Raw genomic sequence first — 16194 nt, 5'->3', positions numbered from 1 at the left:
TTGGTAATGAAAAATTATCCATACAAATTATCCATAAAAAACATTATCCATAAAAAAATTCAGCCTGATATCTCAAAGTTTGCTGAAATTGGAGCAATCACGTACCTACATTTTTTTTTAACAGAAATTGGAAACCTCTTTACTATTAGCAATTTTTCTAATTCTATTACATTTTTTAGTTCCTTATATCCCACAAGTACCTGACGTCTATGTCTGTCTGACCGCGAACTACTTGTTATTTCCTAAGAAATTGGAAAAATTTCGTAACCGGTTTCCAAAAAGATCGGTAACAAAAAATTATAAACTTTATCCCAGGAAATTATAAACAATCCCCGAGAAATTCTATCCCTACTTCATATACAATTCTTTGAGATTCGGTGGCAAAGAGTTTAGTGTAAATATTAAATTAATTTAAATATAATTTTATTCTATTGTTATTTTTTCTAGTACACGTCGAATTTACTGACAGAGATGCATAATTTATTATTTAAACATATATGATATAAATCTAGTGATTTCAATAAAGTTTGCCTAGAATAATTAATTACAAATTAGTAGCTAATCTCTATATAATTCGTGTACAATAAGATATTCATACAAAGTAAAAAATATTTATTAGAATTATTGTGATACACAATATTAAATTGAAATATCTGCAGTATAATTAATTGTTGAATTTACCATTTTAAAATGTTACACTTTTAAGAGAATTTCGGGATACCTTATATTATATTACAAATAATAATAACGGGATAAAGTCAATCATAGTTTTAAAAAAGAGGATAGTTAAAAAAGTATAAGATTACTTTATATATTGTATATATATATATATATATATATATATATATATATATAAGTTGTAATCATATTTTATTTTATTTTATCTTAATATATTTAACATTTTTTGCCTTTTTTTTGCAAATATGAAATCACAAAACAAAAAAATAATTATTTATGTAATTATAATAAATACATTCATATTTGCTTTTTCTTATGTTAATTTATTTCTTCCTACAACAATTCTTATAATATGTATGTCAATTTTTATTCTTAGATGACTTTGTCAGAATTTTGTAAACGAATACTGGCGAACTTTATATCGAATATCATTACCAATAATGACTGATATATATGACGCTTGGCTGATTGACTTTCCCAATAAGATATTCTCAAAAGTCCCATTCTCAGAAATATTTCCATAAAATTTATATATATCTATATACATATATCAGTAAAGAGCCAAATTCTTCAAAAGAATGAAAACATATATTCAGCTTTATAAACGTAGATATGTCAGATATGTTTCTGAAATTTTGTAGTTTAGTCTTTATATTTTAACTATTGTTCGTAAGCAAAATAAAAAAATAACAAAGTATTAATTTCAACGCAAGATTATTTCTCTTCTGTTTTCTTGTATTCTTCTAAATAACGTAAGTAAGAAAAATTATCTTCAATTATTTTAATCTACATTTTATTAAATGTTCAACAGCATTATTACGGACGATCAGTACAGTTAAATATAGTTTGCTACAGTTACCAAATACTATCATTTTTTTAATACTGCGGTGACGAAATAAAAACAAAATGCAACTTTCTTTTCTGCAACAGTAAATTATCAATTGCGAGCTGGTATAAACACATTATTATTGGTAATGTCATATTTTTTAAATAATTTTTTTACATGATGTTTTATATGATCACGCTATTGATATCATACATTTGCGTGCCGTGACGAGTAGTATATAAGCAGTATATAAAGTGGTACAGCGTTGTGTCAACTGTAGTCAAAGTGTTAACTTTTTTTCTATTAATGTTTATATACATTAACGTCGTTCAATTTTATTATGTTGCTTAAAAAGCCTCGAGAACAGAAATGATATAAGACTAAGCGTTCATAATCAATCGAACTATTCGCAGGAACATTAAACTAAAAACATGTTATTCTACGCAGTTAGTGTATTCAGCGTTGTTGCATTTGGATTTTCGGCAACTGCAGAATTTACGCTTCGTAAGTCTTCTTTAAAACTTCTTTGTTATCTTCTTTTTAATAATATTATTCAGGTCTAATGTTAGAGTATCGATCGTTTAAATTATATAAATGAAGAATTTACTCTACAAAATTAATGTTAAGTTCTGACATAAAAATGATTTTAAGAGATATATGATATATTTTTGAGCTAACAAATATGCAAATAAAAAGATATATATTAATAATATAATATTAATTAGTATTAGGGTATTTTACAGAACAGATCATCGTGACCAATTTCACTGAAAAATATAAAGACTCCTAAAACAAATAACTCTTCTATATTTGTTTAATCTATTGTACAGAGTTTTGCTATACCCCTTATTGGACGCTTATATTTCATGTTTTTTCTAAGTATTCTTCTAAATATCTACATAGAAAAAAAGAAGTGTCAAATCAACATTGTTTATACTCATATATACGCAAAAATATATAATCTTGAAATGAGATTATATTGCGTTAAACAAAGAAAACTTGCTTGAATGTACTCATTCATTACATAGTTCAACCAAGAAAAAAAATGTTTAAATAAAAAGTTAAAATAAAATGTTGAAATTCTTATAAGAAGATTATAGTAATCTTGCGTACATACAAAACAATTTACATTTTTTTATAAAAATTTCAACTTTTTATTTCAACATTTTTTTTCTTGGTTGAACTATATAATGACTTCATTCAAGAAAATTTTCTTCGTTTAACGCAATATAATCTCATTTCGAGATTTCCAACTCTTCCAACGTTGAAACTAAATATATTTTCAAATCAAAACATTCCTTTTTTTCTGTGTAATAATTACATATTTGCGAATAGTGGTTTTTACGTGCACATGAGTCGAGAGCATTGTGAATTCTACACATGAAACATTATTCAATACACTTAAAAAGACAGAAAAGAATTTTCTTTTCGTACTCATAATATCTAAACATCTGATAGCACGTACTTGACACTTGACAAAATATTAATTATCTCCTAAATCATATTTTCAATTATATTTTATTATTAAAACAAATGCTGCCTTTTTATTATATTTTTTTATTATTATTTTATTTTATTTTACTTTTAATTCTCAGCTGTAACTACCTGCAAGCGGAATTCAGCTGATTATTCTGCCTGTTTAAAACGCGCTTTAGAGGAAGCCTGGCCACGATTTATTCGAGGTACATTCTAAAAATTTTAAAATTTTTATTATTTTAATTTATTTATTTTGTAAATAAATTATATATATACATTATTATATACAATTATATTACTGTGATATTAAAAAATAGTCAACATTAAGAATAAACTAACTTACTTATTGTTAGATTTATAAAATATTTAAATTTTATTTAAATTAAAGGAACAAGTAAAAAGAGTAAAAATTTCTTTAATCAAATTATTTTAAAATATGGATAATGATAGCTTATGTTTATCTTAATAGGACTTCCAGAATATGAGTTTCCATCTTTGGATCCAGTATTTTACGAACATGGAAAACTTTTATTGACTGCAAACGAGCTACATGGAGAATTAACTGTATCAAATATCACTGCTATCGGTTTAACAAAGACTCGTTTTTTTGATGTAAGAACGCATTTTCTTGATGATGTCTTTCGTTTAGAACTCGATACTCAAGTACCAAAGGTGTTTGTAAAAGGTGCTGCAAAAATGGATGGTGCTGTGAATGTATTCAGAGTTCTTGGAAATGGTGCGATATTAAATTTCACATAATCTGCATAAGCAAAGAAACATTATTTATTTTATTGGGTGTATCTCCATTTATAAAGTTCAAAGATTAATCATATACGTGTATCAAACCATGCGCGTTTCTCTTTATGACATATCAACAAAATCTGTCTTGTTACGATTATTAGCTATTTATCATAAATAATAGTTTCGTAAATTAAAAAATATACAAAAACATACAATACAAATGTATGTATATTGCACATAAGTATAAATCTATCCTTAGCATAAAATTAATAATTATTGTTTAATGTAACCATTTTTAATAAAATAAGCCAAAATTTTTATAAATTATTATTAGTTTGTCGAAAAATATTGCATACTTTTATCATTATAGTAATTTACTTTTGTAACAGGTCACTTTAACATAACCATGACAGATATCAGAGGAACGTGGATTTTCATAGGACATATAGTAAACGATACTTGGATTGTAGAACATTTTCGTTACCTTCCGACGGTTGGAAGCTTCAAAATATATTTTGACATTTTGGCAGAACAAAGTAAAGAAATTAGTAAGTATTAAATTAATTTAGTTATTTTGTAAGCTCAAATTGTATTTTATTATCTTTCATGAAATATTTTTATTAATTTTATGTCTATTTTTACAAATATAAATCAAAAAATAAGAGTGGTTATAGTATATGTAACATTACGTTTATATTATAATCTTACAGTGATGTCTTTTTTCTGTAATATAATACTATGTTTATTTTTATTTTCAGATGATCTTGCCGTAAATCTCGTAAACGAGTACTGGCCGCCGATGTATCGAATCTTATTACCAGTAATGGCAGATATATGGGACCCATGGTTGGTTAAAACCATTGCCAATAAATTCTTCTCCAAAGTTTCCTTCTCAGAATTATTTCCATAAAACTTATATTTATTACACTAAGTACAAATTCCTTATAAAATTAAAAACACATTTATTTTAAACGTAATATGTGTGTGCTATTTCTCTGAAATTCTATAACTGAATTTTTGTTTTCTAACTACTCCTTGTGAGCAAAATTAATAAACAACCTAAATTATTAATTTCAATTTATTATTTTTTCCCGTTTTTTTTAATTCCTAAGTACCATAGGTAACCAATAAGAATAATCAACACATTATATCTTTAGGATACACATTTAAAAAAGAATAGTAAAAAAATATATAAAAAAATTTATCATTAGTTTTTATAAATCATCAAATAAGGATTACTCTTACACGTATTCACTAGCAATATAGATATAGCATCGAAAACATATTTATACATACTTTTTAAGATTCTTCATGTTAATATCAATCTGCAAACTAAGTTTCAAATTTTTCCTTGCTATAGTAGAATATTTATTAAAAACTATTTTCTAAATAGTTTACCTGTGACGAAAAAAAAATGACGTATACGTGTAATTTATATCATATATGCACACACTTCTAAAAGCATTATATAAGAAAATAATATATGTTCTTTCAGAAGAAGAGTAGAGTTAAGATGGCGATGTAACGTACACAAAGTTTTGCATGTAAGCGACACAGCGTGCTGTAATTAATCGCAATAAACGCATTCACGTCTTTATAAATCGTCTCATGAATCATCAAAGATTACTACCACGTGCAATAAAAATTTAATTAAGTTAATTATCATTTATTCCCTATTTACTGCATATACATACATACATACTGAATTAATATCACCTTCTTCTATTACAAAAAAAAGTTAAAATTAAGTAGAGTTAAACTCTTTAAAATAAAGTATTAAATAGTAAAGAATTAGACTGTTACACCAACAGACATGTAAAGAACTACAATTTTTTTCTTTTTCTTGTGCATCATCATCCTTGATGATATTTCAAGTTTAAACAATTATAAGACCTATGATTTGTAACTACAAAAAGTTCTCATTAATTAGTATATAACTAGTATATGGTTTATATAAGCAAATTACATGTGCACATACACATACTTTTGAAAGCATTACAACAACATAATAGAATGGTTATTATCAAAATAGTAAGAATTATGTCTACAATATGTTAAGCTATTTATCAGCTTTACTTGAAGTCTTAATAAAAGACCCTGAAAATTGCAGTTATATAAAACTCAATTTTCATGATCAATCGCACTATTCGCAAGTATATCAAACAGGAAACATGTCAATCTACGCGCTTAGTATATTCAGCATTGCGATATTTCGGCTATCCTTGGCTGCAGAATCTGAACTTCGTAAGTCTTTTTATTTTAATTATTTGATATATTCTTTGAGAGAGAGAGAGAGATATTATTGTGCTTAATCTTAATAATATATATATAAATTATGTTATATGCGCGAAGAGTTTATTGTGCAACATCAATATAAAGTTCATATAAAGATAACTTCAAAACAAGAGATAATATAATTTTAACAAGAAACACATAATATATCTTTAACGTAACAATAAATAAATAATCCAATATAGGATAATAGTACTTAATTATTTTTGCTATAATACCTGAAATTTTCTACAATATCACAGGTTATAGCCAAAAATTATTTTAAATTAGACAATTATAGACTTTTGGATGCTAAAAATGATATCGCAAGTCAAATTTCATCAGTATCTACGTCAGATTTCCGAAATAATTGAGGTTTAATGCATAAAAAATTATTTTTCCGCAATATTTGAAATTTTCTTATACGAAAGGTTAACGTTATCTCGAAATTCTTTTACTGTTTTTCGCATAACATAAGTATTTATGAAGTTTGGCTTGCGGCATCTATTTCAGCATAAAAAATCTATTTAAAAACGCCTTGTCTAATTCAAAATAATAAAAATAATTTTTTATAAAGTTGTATAATTGTTCTTCTGTATTCGTTAGTCACTCTATTATAAAGAGATATTTCCTCTTATTAGAAAACGTATATTCCATATTTCTTTAAACAAGTAATACTGTTATTCATATTTGCAAGTGATAATTTTTATTTTTACGAGTTGCGAGTATTGTGAATTATGGAAATACATTTCAAAAAAAGTAATTAGAGAAAATGCCATTTTCGATCGGACTGGATCTTTTGATAGCACAATATAATATTGAATATTTCTGTATTACTTCATTATTTAAGAGAGTACGTGGATTTATTATTCCAATAAGAAACTGTGTTTTAAGATTAATAAATAACAGGCGCGCAGTTCACCAAAAATGAGTTTAAGAAAAAATACAAAATTCACACTAGGCCTCTAACCCGACCGAAAATAGCATTTTTTCTAATTAATTGTAAGATCTCATATCGGTTTAGTATCACTCAACATTGCATGCATTAAAAAAGTAAATTAAAGAAGAAGCCGCTTTTCATGTTCGTAACATAAACATCAGATAATATGCATAAAATTAAGAAAAAAGTAGTTATAAATGTTAAATTATATATATATATATATATATATATATATATATATATCAAAATTATATATTCTTAAAACAATTTATATATGTATTTCTCTATTATTTTAATACTACTAAAATGTTATTCAATTTCTACTTCCATTCAGCTGTAACCACTTGCAAGCGGAATTTGGTTGATTATTCCGCCTGTTTAAAACACGCTTTAGAGGAAGCATGGCCACGATTTGTTAAAGGTACCTATTTCAAAAATTTATAAATATATCCTTTATTCTAATTTACATATTTCTAAATAAAATATATGTATTACTACCTACAATTATCAACAATAAAAAAATAAATCCATAGATTCATAAATTGTACAACCTTTATTAAAAATAAATGAAAAAATGGACTAAACTTTAATTAATCAAATTATTTTAAAATATGGATATTAACATTAACTTATTCATGTTGATAGGACTTCCAGAATTTGATTTTCCATCTTTGGATCCATTATTTTTCAAATACGGTAGAATTGCACTTAATACCAATGAAATACGTGGAGAAATAATTGTGTCAAATGCCACTGGTATCGGTTTAGTAAACACTCGTTTTTTTGATGTAAGAACTCATTATGTTAATAACGTTTTCCGTTTGGAAATTGACGCACAAATACCGAGCATATTTCTAAAAGGTTCCTTGAAAATAAATGGTACTCTAAATGCATTCAGACTTGCTGGCGAAGGTATGATAATAAATTATTTCTCAAATTATGATTTAAAAATGTGTGTGTGTGTGTGTGTGTATTGCACACATCTATATGAGTACCTAGACCTAAATTAATAATTACTATTTTATTATTTGACAATTCTGAAAGAATTAACGCCGTAATTTATATAACAGGTCCATTCAATGTAACCGTAGATGATCTTAGAGGAACGTGGGGTTTTATAGGAAATGTAGTAAACGATACATGGATTATAGAACACTTCCGTTTTGCCCCGTCACTTAAAAATCTTAAAATTTATGGCGATAATTTGTTCGAAGGCAATAAAGAGCTTAGTAAGTATTAAACTAATTTAGATATAATTATATTTTTGTTATTTTTCTCAGTATGCATTAAATTACCAGAATGAATACATATCTAATTTACTGATAAAAAAAAATGTACGTAAATCTTAACATTTTGATAAAAGTATAACTAGAATAATTAAATAAATACTGATAAACAATAATTTATTAATATGTACAAAAATAATATTGTATTGTAAAATATCAATATAATTGAGAAAATGGACTACTAATTGAAAGAAAAAAAGAATTAAAAGTCCATTATTTTACAAAATTAAAATTTTTTTATATTTTATCTTTTATCTTAACAATTTTCTATTAAGATTTTCCATTCACCATTTTATCTATTCTTTATAAACATAAAATCACAAAACAAAAATAGTTACTTATGTAAATATAATTATATATTTATACACAACATTTACATTAATTTGTTTTTTACTAAATCAATTTTTATTTTCAGATAATCTTATCCTAATTTTTGTAAACGAATATTGGCCGGCGATATATCGACCGTTGTTGCCAGTTATATCTAACTTCTTAGATACATCGCTGGTTGAATTTCCTAATAAGATCTTCTCGAAAGTTTTCTTTTCAAAAGTGTTTCCATAAAATTCATATGTTTAATTGCTCGTCACATAGGAGTGCTATATAAGTTTTTCATAATATTGAAAAAATATTTAGCTTTGCAAAATATATGTTAGAAATATCTTTGATTCTATATAGTTTAATTTTTTCGTTCTTTAAATATTATTTGTTAGCAAAATAAATAATTAAATTAAAATATAAAAATTTCAGCATAAAATCATTTTTCTCCTGTTTCTTGTGAAGTTTTAAAAGTAAACCGGACGGCTCTCTAGGTCACCGAGTCTATATATAGTCCACACATACCAGTCGATAACTCGATCCCGCATTACACCATCACCTGATTCAAGAACAATCAGTCCTCGATTCATTAATATATACAATCTGTGACAAAGACAGTATTCAAAGCGAATTTAAAAAGCTAAGAAAACTCCAACAAAACGCTACACAACATCACAGATAAACAAAATAATGAAAAATCACCAAACCAGAGCAACCTCAAATACACAGGCCAAACATCTTCAAAAACAAACAAAAAAGAAAAAGATATTCATCATCTTCCTTCCATACTTATAGGGAGTCACAAACAAAATCGGCAGAATCCTGAACGAACTCAACATTAAAACTATCTATAATAAGCCACCAACAAAAATAGAACAGTTCCTCGACAATCCAAATGACAAAATACCGACACTAAACACGTCAGGGATATACAAGATGTTTATGCTCTTGTTCCTTGTAATTTTGTTCCTGCGGCAAAGTCTACATAGAAGAAACCAGGAGAATGACAAGCATTCGCATAGAAGATAACATCAAAACGCAGTTAGATTAAAACATACGACACAATCAGCAGAACACAACTTAGAAAGTGGACATAAAATCTTGTTTGACAAAACTTCGGCACTAGCCAAGACTAATACTTACATTTTTAGAAAATTTAGGGAATTAATGGAAATACACAAGCACCCTAACAATTTCAACAGAGACAATAGACAGAAGATCAGTATAATCTGCAGGTAAACCATCCTCCTTGACTTTTAAAAAACTGGTTAAGCAACCAATGTCCCCCTTTCCTCTCAATCACTAAATATATAAAGGAACGTTTGGCAAGGAGCAACTCAGTGACAGGTTGCTTCTCCTTGAAACAACCTGATGAAGTGAACTTGAAATGTTCGCGAAACGTTCAGACGCGTCGGAATCAAATAGAAAGTAGACATTTCACGTGGCTCCATCTCGGAAACCCAAACTCAATAATATACGTAGTAATTACTGTAGTTAATAGTCTTTAAGCTATTTATTCGTATCTCTTATACTTATTAATCTTTATTTTTAGTTTTAAATCAGATTTTAATAAAATTTAAACAAGACTAATTATATTTAAATTTAAGTAAAATTGATCATTTATGTGTTGCTTCGAGGTTTTCGAGATTTGCACTTACCCTTCATAAAAATAAAAATAAATTTAAAAAAATTATTAAAGATTTTTATATAGGGATTTTTTCGCTCCTTTTTATATTAACATAGCACATAAAAATTAATTAACAAAATTCTATACTACAATATGTGTCGTAGACATAAGCAAAATAACCAGTAAAAAATTGTTCACTTTGTTATGCTATATAACAATATATAAATAGCACACAAAATATTTATGTAAACTCTTGAGACTATCCATACTAATTTTATTCATACATAAGTTTGATTTTATTTTATATAATAAACATTTTCAAATAATAATCTTAAACTGTTGGCCTATAATTTATATAGGTACACATAAATACAATGTGTATATACTAATAATACATGCACACCATGTTTAAAAGACTATAAGAGCACAATTCATTCTTTAATCTTAGAAATAGCAAACAGTTTAATTCTCTTTAACTTTTCTAGGTACGTCGTCTTATATGTCTATATATAGAATGTTGATCAGTAATTATATTTTCTTATGTTGCTTAAGAAGCCTTGAAAGATGACATCATATAAGTCTCGTCTATGATCCAATCGAATTATTCATTGAAATACTACACGATCAACATGTTGATCTACGCACTTGTTAGTGCATTCAGTTTTGCAGCATTTGGATTATTCACAACTGGAGAATCTACACTTCGTAAGTCTTCTTCAAAAATTATTTGTTATATTCTTCTTAATGAGTTTACTTACATATCCGCTTCTAACAGCAATCCATCCATTGTTTTAATCAATGAAGATTTTATTATACAAAATCAATATACAGTTAACATAAAGATGATTTCAAACAAAAGACATATAATATATTTTTTAAGTAATAGAAGTAAAGAGAGAAGTAAATATTCTGACGCAGATCCGTATAATTTTCGCGATCAATTTGCTGAAATATCTACATATCTAAATATTGTAATATTTATTATTCTGTACATGTTAATCGTTCTGTTATAAAGAGTTACTTTCTCTTATTAGACGTGTATTTTTTCTAAACAATTACAGCTACTATTCTCATTTATATTAGTTTTTATGTGTGCGTAAGTCAAGAATACTGTGAATTATAGACGCAATTTTAGCAATTTTAACGTTACAAAAAAAGAAGTGGAAAAAACATTTTTTGCAATCACAATGTAAACATCTGATAACGTATACGCACTTGACAAAAATATAGTTTTAAATTGTGTTTTAAATTATATCATATAGTAAAAACAATTATTGCATTTTTAGTTTTATTATACATATATATATCACTCCGTTTTATTCCATTTTTATTTCTATTCAGCTATAACTACTTGCAAGCATGATTCAGTCGATTATTCCGCCTGTTTAAAACGCTTTTTAGAAGAAACATGGCCACGATTTGTTATAGGTAATCTTATTAGAAATTTATAAGTTTGTATTATTTTAATTTATATATATACCTTTCAAATAAAATATATATTATTCTATACACACAACTATATTACTGCAATATTAAACATTAATAATAAATAAATTTTCATAAATTTATAAATTGTTTAAATTTTATTTAAAACAAGTAAAAAAGATTAAAATTTTTTAATAAAATTGCTTAAAATATGGATATATTAATATTGGCTTATTCATTTGACAGGACTGCCAGAATTTAACTTTCCATTTTTAGATCCATTATTTTATAAGTATGGTAAAGCTGTATTTAATTCAGGCCTGATACATGCAGAAGTTATTTTGTCAAATACTACTGCTATCGGTTTGTCAAAAACTCGTTTTTATGATGTGAGAACGCATTTTCTTGATGACGAATTCCGTTTGGAAATCGACGAACGAATACCAAGACTATTCATAGAAGGTGCCGTGAAAATGGATGGTACTCTAGGCCTATTCAGAATTGTTGGTGATGGTACGTCAGTAAATTCTACAATTTCTACACAGCAAAGATACGCCATGTATTACATATATCATCATTTACGATAATAAAACATTAGTTATATGTATGTTCAATACGTATATACGAGAATGAGTCGTCAATAATTATTCGCACTATTTCTAAATTTTATCAGAACAGTAGACACAATATATATTTACATCATTTTTTAAACATAGTCCCCTTGCTATTTAATGCACTTGTTCCAGCGTTCCACGAGCTTGCATATACCCTAAAAAAATGTTTCTTGTTTATCTTTCTGCTATGTATGTATCACTTCTTGCACATGTTGGTTAATACTGTTGCCTAACAATTAATGTCTAAATACTACTGTCCAAACAAATACACTGTTCAAACGCTACATAATATCTGTTTTTTATAGCTGAACTAGTGTACACTCTCTGTATTTAAAGTGAGATAGGTATATATTTGAAATTTGGCGGAAGCAAGAAGGGAAGTTTTAGTGCAGTTCAATGCCAGTGTAGCAAAAAACCTACATATATAGCCCAGATCTAGCTCCCTCGGATTACCATTTTTCGGCCTACTTAAAGGGGGAGCCTCATGTAACCGATCAAAAAAATCAAAAAAAATTTTATTGCATAAATCATTAGTATAATATCTCTAGAATATGTTCCCAAAGTTCCAGAGCAAAATTCGAACTTGAAATAGGCGATTTTATACCTGAGCGTTACGCAAGTAAAGCGCGCGCTCCGAAAACTTGAAGCATGCAAGATTACTCATAAACTATTCGACCAATCGACTTGCCCTTTGGCATGCATGTAGATAACTAAATACTATTGTATGTAAACCTACTTGTTTAGTCATTTTATCAAATTAAATAACTTTTATTGCATAATTAAAGCCAGAATTTTTTCCGTAAAAATCGATTTTTTTTAAGTCCTGTTATTTTTTCAATTTTGCATTTTTTACTGAACAAATAGGTTTACCGACAATGGTAACTTATAATAAAAGTAAAAAAATGTTGTATTTTTTATTCAGTGATTAATTGCAGGCGCAATGCTGCACGTCAATTGTAAAGTCCGGCGCCGTGGTCTTTGAGAATAACCTTTGTTGCTACTTATAAATAAAGAATTTTGCAATGAAAAAATATTTTTTTACATCTACAAATGTTGCTAAAACCATTACCCAAGTTTCAATATATATAAGTTTCATTTTAATGTCTCTTTAAAAAAAATTCCAGAAAATTGCCTTGTTTTCAGCATTTTACTATGGGACTATGTTGAAAAATATGATGTAATTGAACGTTCTTTGCTGTTGTTCTAATAAATTTTAGAAATAGTGTGAATAATTGTTGACTCACCCTTGTATATATCCAACTGTAAGTTCTCTCGGTAAAGAATTACTAAAATCTGTTTTGCTACAATCTTATTATTAGTCAATTATGATAATTCTAATAGGTTTTTTATTAATCGATATGTATTGTATGTGCTTGTGCATCACTATAATTTATGTAACAGGTTATTTTAATACAACCGTTGATGATGTCAGAGGAACATGGGATTTAACAGGGCATGTAATAAACGACACATGGATTGTAGAACATTTTCGTGTCGCGCCTTCAATTGGAAAGTTGAAAGTATATTTTGACAATTTATTAGACAACAAAGAGCTTAGTAAGTAATAAACTAATTCAGATATAATTCTATTTTTACTGCTGTTTTATCCAACATGTATCGAATTATTCGAGTGTAATTAAATACGTGTAATTTATCGTTTAAATATATGTAAGTCTTGTCATTTTAATAGAAGTTTGTGTAGACTAATTAAGAAGAACTAATATAATCTGTAATTTATATATGTATGCAATTAAGAACAGTTATATGTTACTCTTATGTCATAAATTAAAATATATAATCTATAATTAAATAATTAATTGACTTAAAACCTAGTAAGATAGAAATAATATACTTTATAAGTTAAAATCATATTTTATCATCTTTTATCTTAATGTTTCTATTCACTTTGTTATTTTTTTTTAAACAAAAGATCTTACATTTATTTATTAATTACGTATTTAAATATAAATATATTTATAATTACACTTCTATGGTAAGTTTATATTAATCTGTTACTTATTACATTGTTAACGTGTCAATTTTTATTTTCAGATGATCTTGCCGTAATTTTTGTAAACGAATTCTGGCCGTTGTTATATCGAGTAATGTTGCCAGTAACATCCAATGTATGGAACCCATGGTTAAGTAGCATCGTCAATAATATCTCCTCGAAGGTTCCCTTTTCAAAAATTTTTCCATGAAATTCATACATTTATAACACGTTAAGATTAAGAAATATATCAACGATATAAATCACAGAAAAATTATATTTTGTAATAAAAAGCAAGCTCAATTTATATTATATAGAAACTTTTTTTTAAGTTTCCTATATTATAAACTTTATAAGGTGACACGGGAGAGAAAAATTAAGTTAATTAATGCGGAATATTGATTTTCTAAAATTGATTTCTCTTATATATAAGCTTTTAGTTTTCCTGTACGTCTTAATTACATAAATTTTTTGCCAATTCTTTCATTTAATGTCACGAAATAAACTCTTCTGGAAAATACAAATTAAAAATATGAAACAAATTACAAGTGTTAATTTCTGCAAAGAATGATCAATCCAATGATAATCATATGTCTCACGCTATTTATTTCTTCTCGATTAATTGGTTACAAACGGAAAGATCACGCAAAACTTTGCTTGGTCAATTTACACTTAGACTCCGATATATATACAATACAGACGCAAAGAATCATGCAATTTTAAATCGCAATAGGGAATCAAGATCTTTAGATATATCCATGTTCCGAACGCGTTAATATTTATGTCACTGTATCTCCAGAAAAGATTCGGAAGAATGAAGCATATGTATATGTGTACGAAGAGAATAGAATATACGACAAATCTGAAGAAGAAATAGAGAGGCACCGAATTTGTTGCCGACGGATGTCAGAAAGAGAAAGTTGTTAAAATACGCGTCAAGAACGCGAGAAGTTGTCAAACTTTCGCATCAGAGAATTCTTTCCGGGTTTCCCGGAATATCCGTAATAAAGTTATAAACTTTTAGGAATAGCCACGCCACACCTTCGTTGTATAACTGCTTACTTCCAGTTTCTCGTAGCGCTCAACGACCGAGCTAAATTTCGCTTTTTTCGAGCACCGATAACTGAATCTAAGATTCAATGGACAAATTTCTGCAACTTTTTTATGAGCTGATGAACCGATTTAATTACGTAATAAATTTGTTAGTACTTAAAAGATAACCAATTCACCAAATGTTGCATGCATACGAGACTAAAAAAGGATAAATTAACATTATACGATTTATTTATAGCACACAGTAATTTTATGTCTGTCATTTGCCTAAATCCAATAATATTCACATACTATTTTAATAAATAAGACGCTATATTTAGTACGGTTAATTATAATATAGATTCTTAATATATAACATTGTTGAATTTCAAGAAAATGGACTATTGGATTATCACATATATACGCGTTTTTCCAAAACTGAGCAATAAACTATTCTAGAAAATGGAAAATGGAAAAGTCTTCTATCACAGAGAAAATAAATAAACTTGAAGCTAGATTACTAGGTTAGTAAAAATCGTAATTAAAAAATATAAAAATGTTTACTTTAACAAAAGAAGTCTCTCTAATATTCTTTTTATCTTGAAAAAATTAATTTTTGTAGAACTTTCAACTTTTTTATGTTTTATTATTGCTCTTTACATTAATTTTTATTTTATTATAAAACAATGAATAAATATAACAAAAATATATTAAATTATAATACACAAGTTTGATTTCATTTTATATAGTGGACATTTTCAATTAATAATCTCAAACTGTTGGCCGGCGATGTGTGTATTGTATACACATCATATACGTATAATATGTATATTCAAATAATATACATGGACTCTCTGTTTGAAAGACTATAAGATCATAATTTATACTTTATACTTTATATTAATTTATACTTTAATCATATAGAAGTAGAGAACAGCTTAATCCTCTGACCTTAAATGTCTCATGTCTT

General features: G+C 26.7%; 3 protein-coding genes and 1 long non-coding RNA gene across 6 annotated transcripts in view; 3 read left to right on the top strand and 1 right to left on the bottom strand.

Annotated features, from left to right (window-relative positions):
- LOC143905501 (uncharacterized) overlaps window positions 1-16194 on the bottom strand; it is a 69567-nt gene that overhangs the window by 42173 nt on the left and 11200 nt on the right. The window lies entirely within an intron of this gene.
- Window positions 1818-4792, top strand: LOC143905486 (uncharacterized). The gene is made up of 5 exons (XM_077420928.1): window positions 1818-2008; window positions 3100-3186; window positions 3450-3716; window positions 4111-4269; window positions 4480-4792. The coding sequence occupies exons 1-5, from the start codon at window positions 1936-1938 to the stop codon at window positions 4629-4631; spliced, it is 738 nt and encodes a 245-aa protein (XP_077277054.1). The 5' UTR covers window positions 1818-1935; the 3' UTR covers window positions 4632-4792.
- Window positions 5839-9643, top strand: LOC143905477 (uncharacterized). Its single transcript, XM_077420920.1, has 5 exons — window positions 5839-5965; window positions 7267-7353; window positions 7578-7844; window positions 8003-8161; window positions 8634-9643. The coding sequence occupies exons 1-5, from the start codon at window positions 5893-5895 to the stop codon at window positions 8780-8782; spliced, it is 735 nt and encodes a 244-aa protein (XP_077277046.1). The 5' UTR covers window positions 5839-5892; the 3' UTR covers window positions 8783-9643.
- LOC143905478 (uncharacterized) lies at window positions 9874-14499 on the top strand. 3 transcript variants are annotated; one of them, XM_077420921.1, is made up of 6 exons: window positions 9874-10017; window positions 10716-10868; window positions 11505-11591; window positions 11835-12101; window positions 13604-13759; window positions 14255-14499. In XM_077420921.1, exons 2-6 carry the CDS (start codon window positions 10751-10753, stop codon window positions 14401-14403), a joined length of 777 nt encoding a protein of 258 aa, XP_077277047.1. In that variant the 5' UTR covers window positions 9874-10017; window positions 10716-10750; the 3' UTR covers window positions 14404-14499. The 3 variants fall into 3 exon arrangements, with proteins under 3 accessions (XP_077277047.1, XP_077277048.1, XP_077277049.1); XM_077420922.1 differs by having other exon boundaries at window positions 9889-10014; XM_077420923.1 differs by having other exon boundaries at window positions 9895-10017; window positions 10719-10868.

Source organism: Temnothorax americanus, unplaced genomic scaffold, assembly GCF_048541705.1.
Source record: "Temnothorax americanus isolate GAGA-0224 unplaced genomic scaffold, ASM4854170v1 Scaffold62, whole genome shotgun sequence".
In the NCBI taxonomy this organism is placed as follows: Eukaryota; Metazoa; Arthropoda; class Insecta; order Hymenoptera; family Formicidae; genus Temnothorax; species Temnothorax americanus.
Note: the sequence above shows the minus strand (reverse complement) of the source record. Positions and strands in the feature narration are given on the sequence as shown.

What these genes read in the sequence shown, in the direction of transcription:
- LOC143905478 (XM_077420921.1), top strand. Translation starts at nt 10,751, where the DNA reads ATGATCCAATCGAATTATTCATTGAAATACTACACGATCAACATGTTG. An exon ending in AACTGGAGAATCTACACTTC is followed by an intron (nt 10,869 to 11,504) that starts GTAAGTCTTCTT and finishes ATTTCTATTCAG; the next exon opens with CTATAACTACTTGCAAGCAT. An exon ending in ATTCAGAATTGTTGGTGATG is followed by an intron (nt 12,102 to 13,603) that starts GTACGTCAGTAA and finishes TTTATGTAACAG; the next exon opens with GTTATTTTAATACAACCGTT.
- LOC143905477 (XM_077420920.1), top strand. Translation starts at nt 5,893, where the DNA reads ATGTCAATCTACGCGCTTAGTATATTCAGCATTGCGATATTTCGGCTA. An exon ending in ATGGCCACGATTTGTTAAAG is followed by an intron (nt 7,354 to 7,577) that starts GTACCTATTTCA and finishes TCATGTTGATAG; the next exon opens with GACTTCCAGAATTTGATTTT. An exon ending in CGAAGGCAATAAAGAGCTTA is followed by an intron (nt 8,162 to 8,633) that starts GTAAGTATTAAA and finishes TTTTATTTTCAG; the next exon opens with ATAATCTTATCCTAATTTTT.
- LOC143905486 (XM_077420928.1), top strand. Translation starts at nt 1,936, where the DNA reads ATGTTATTCTACGCAGTTAGTGTATTCAGCGTTGTTGCATTTGGATTT. An exon ending in CTGGCCACGATTTATTCGAG is followed by an intron (nt 3,187 to 3,449) that starts GTACATTCTAAA and finishes TTATCTTAATAG; the next exon opens with GACTTCCAGAATATGAGTTT. An exon ending in AGAACAAAGTAAAGAAATTA is followed by an intron (nt 4,270 to 4,479) that starts GTAAGTATTAAA and finishes TTTTATTTTCAG; the next exon opens with ATGATCTTGCCGTAAATCTC.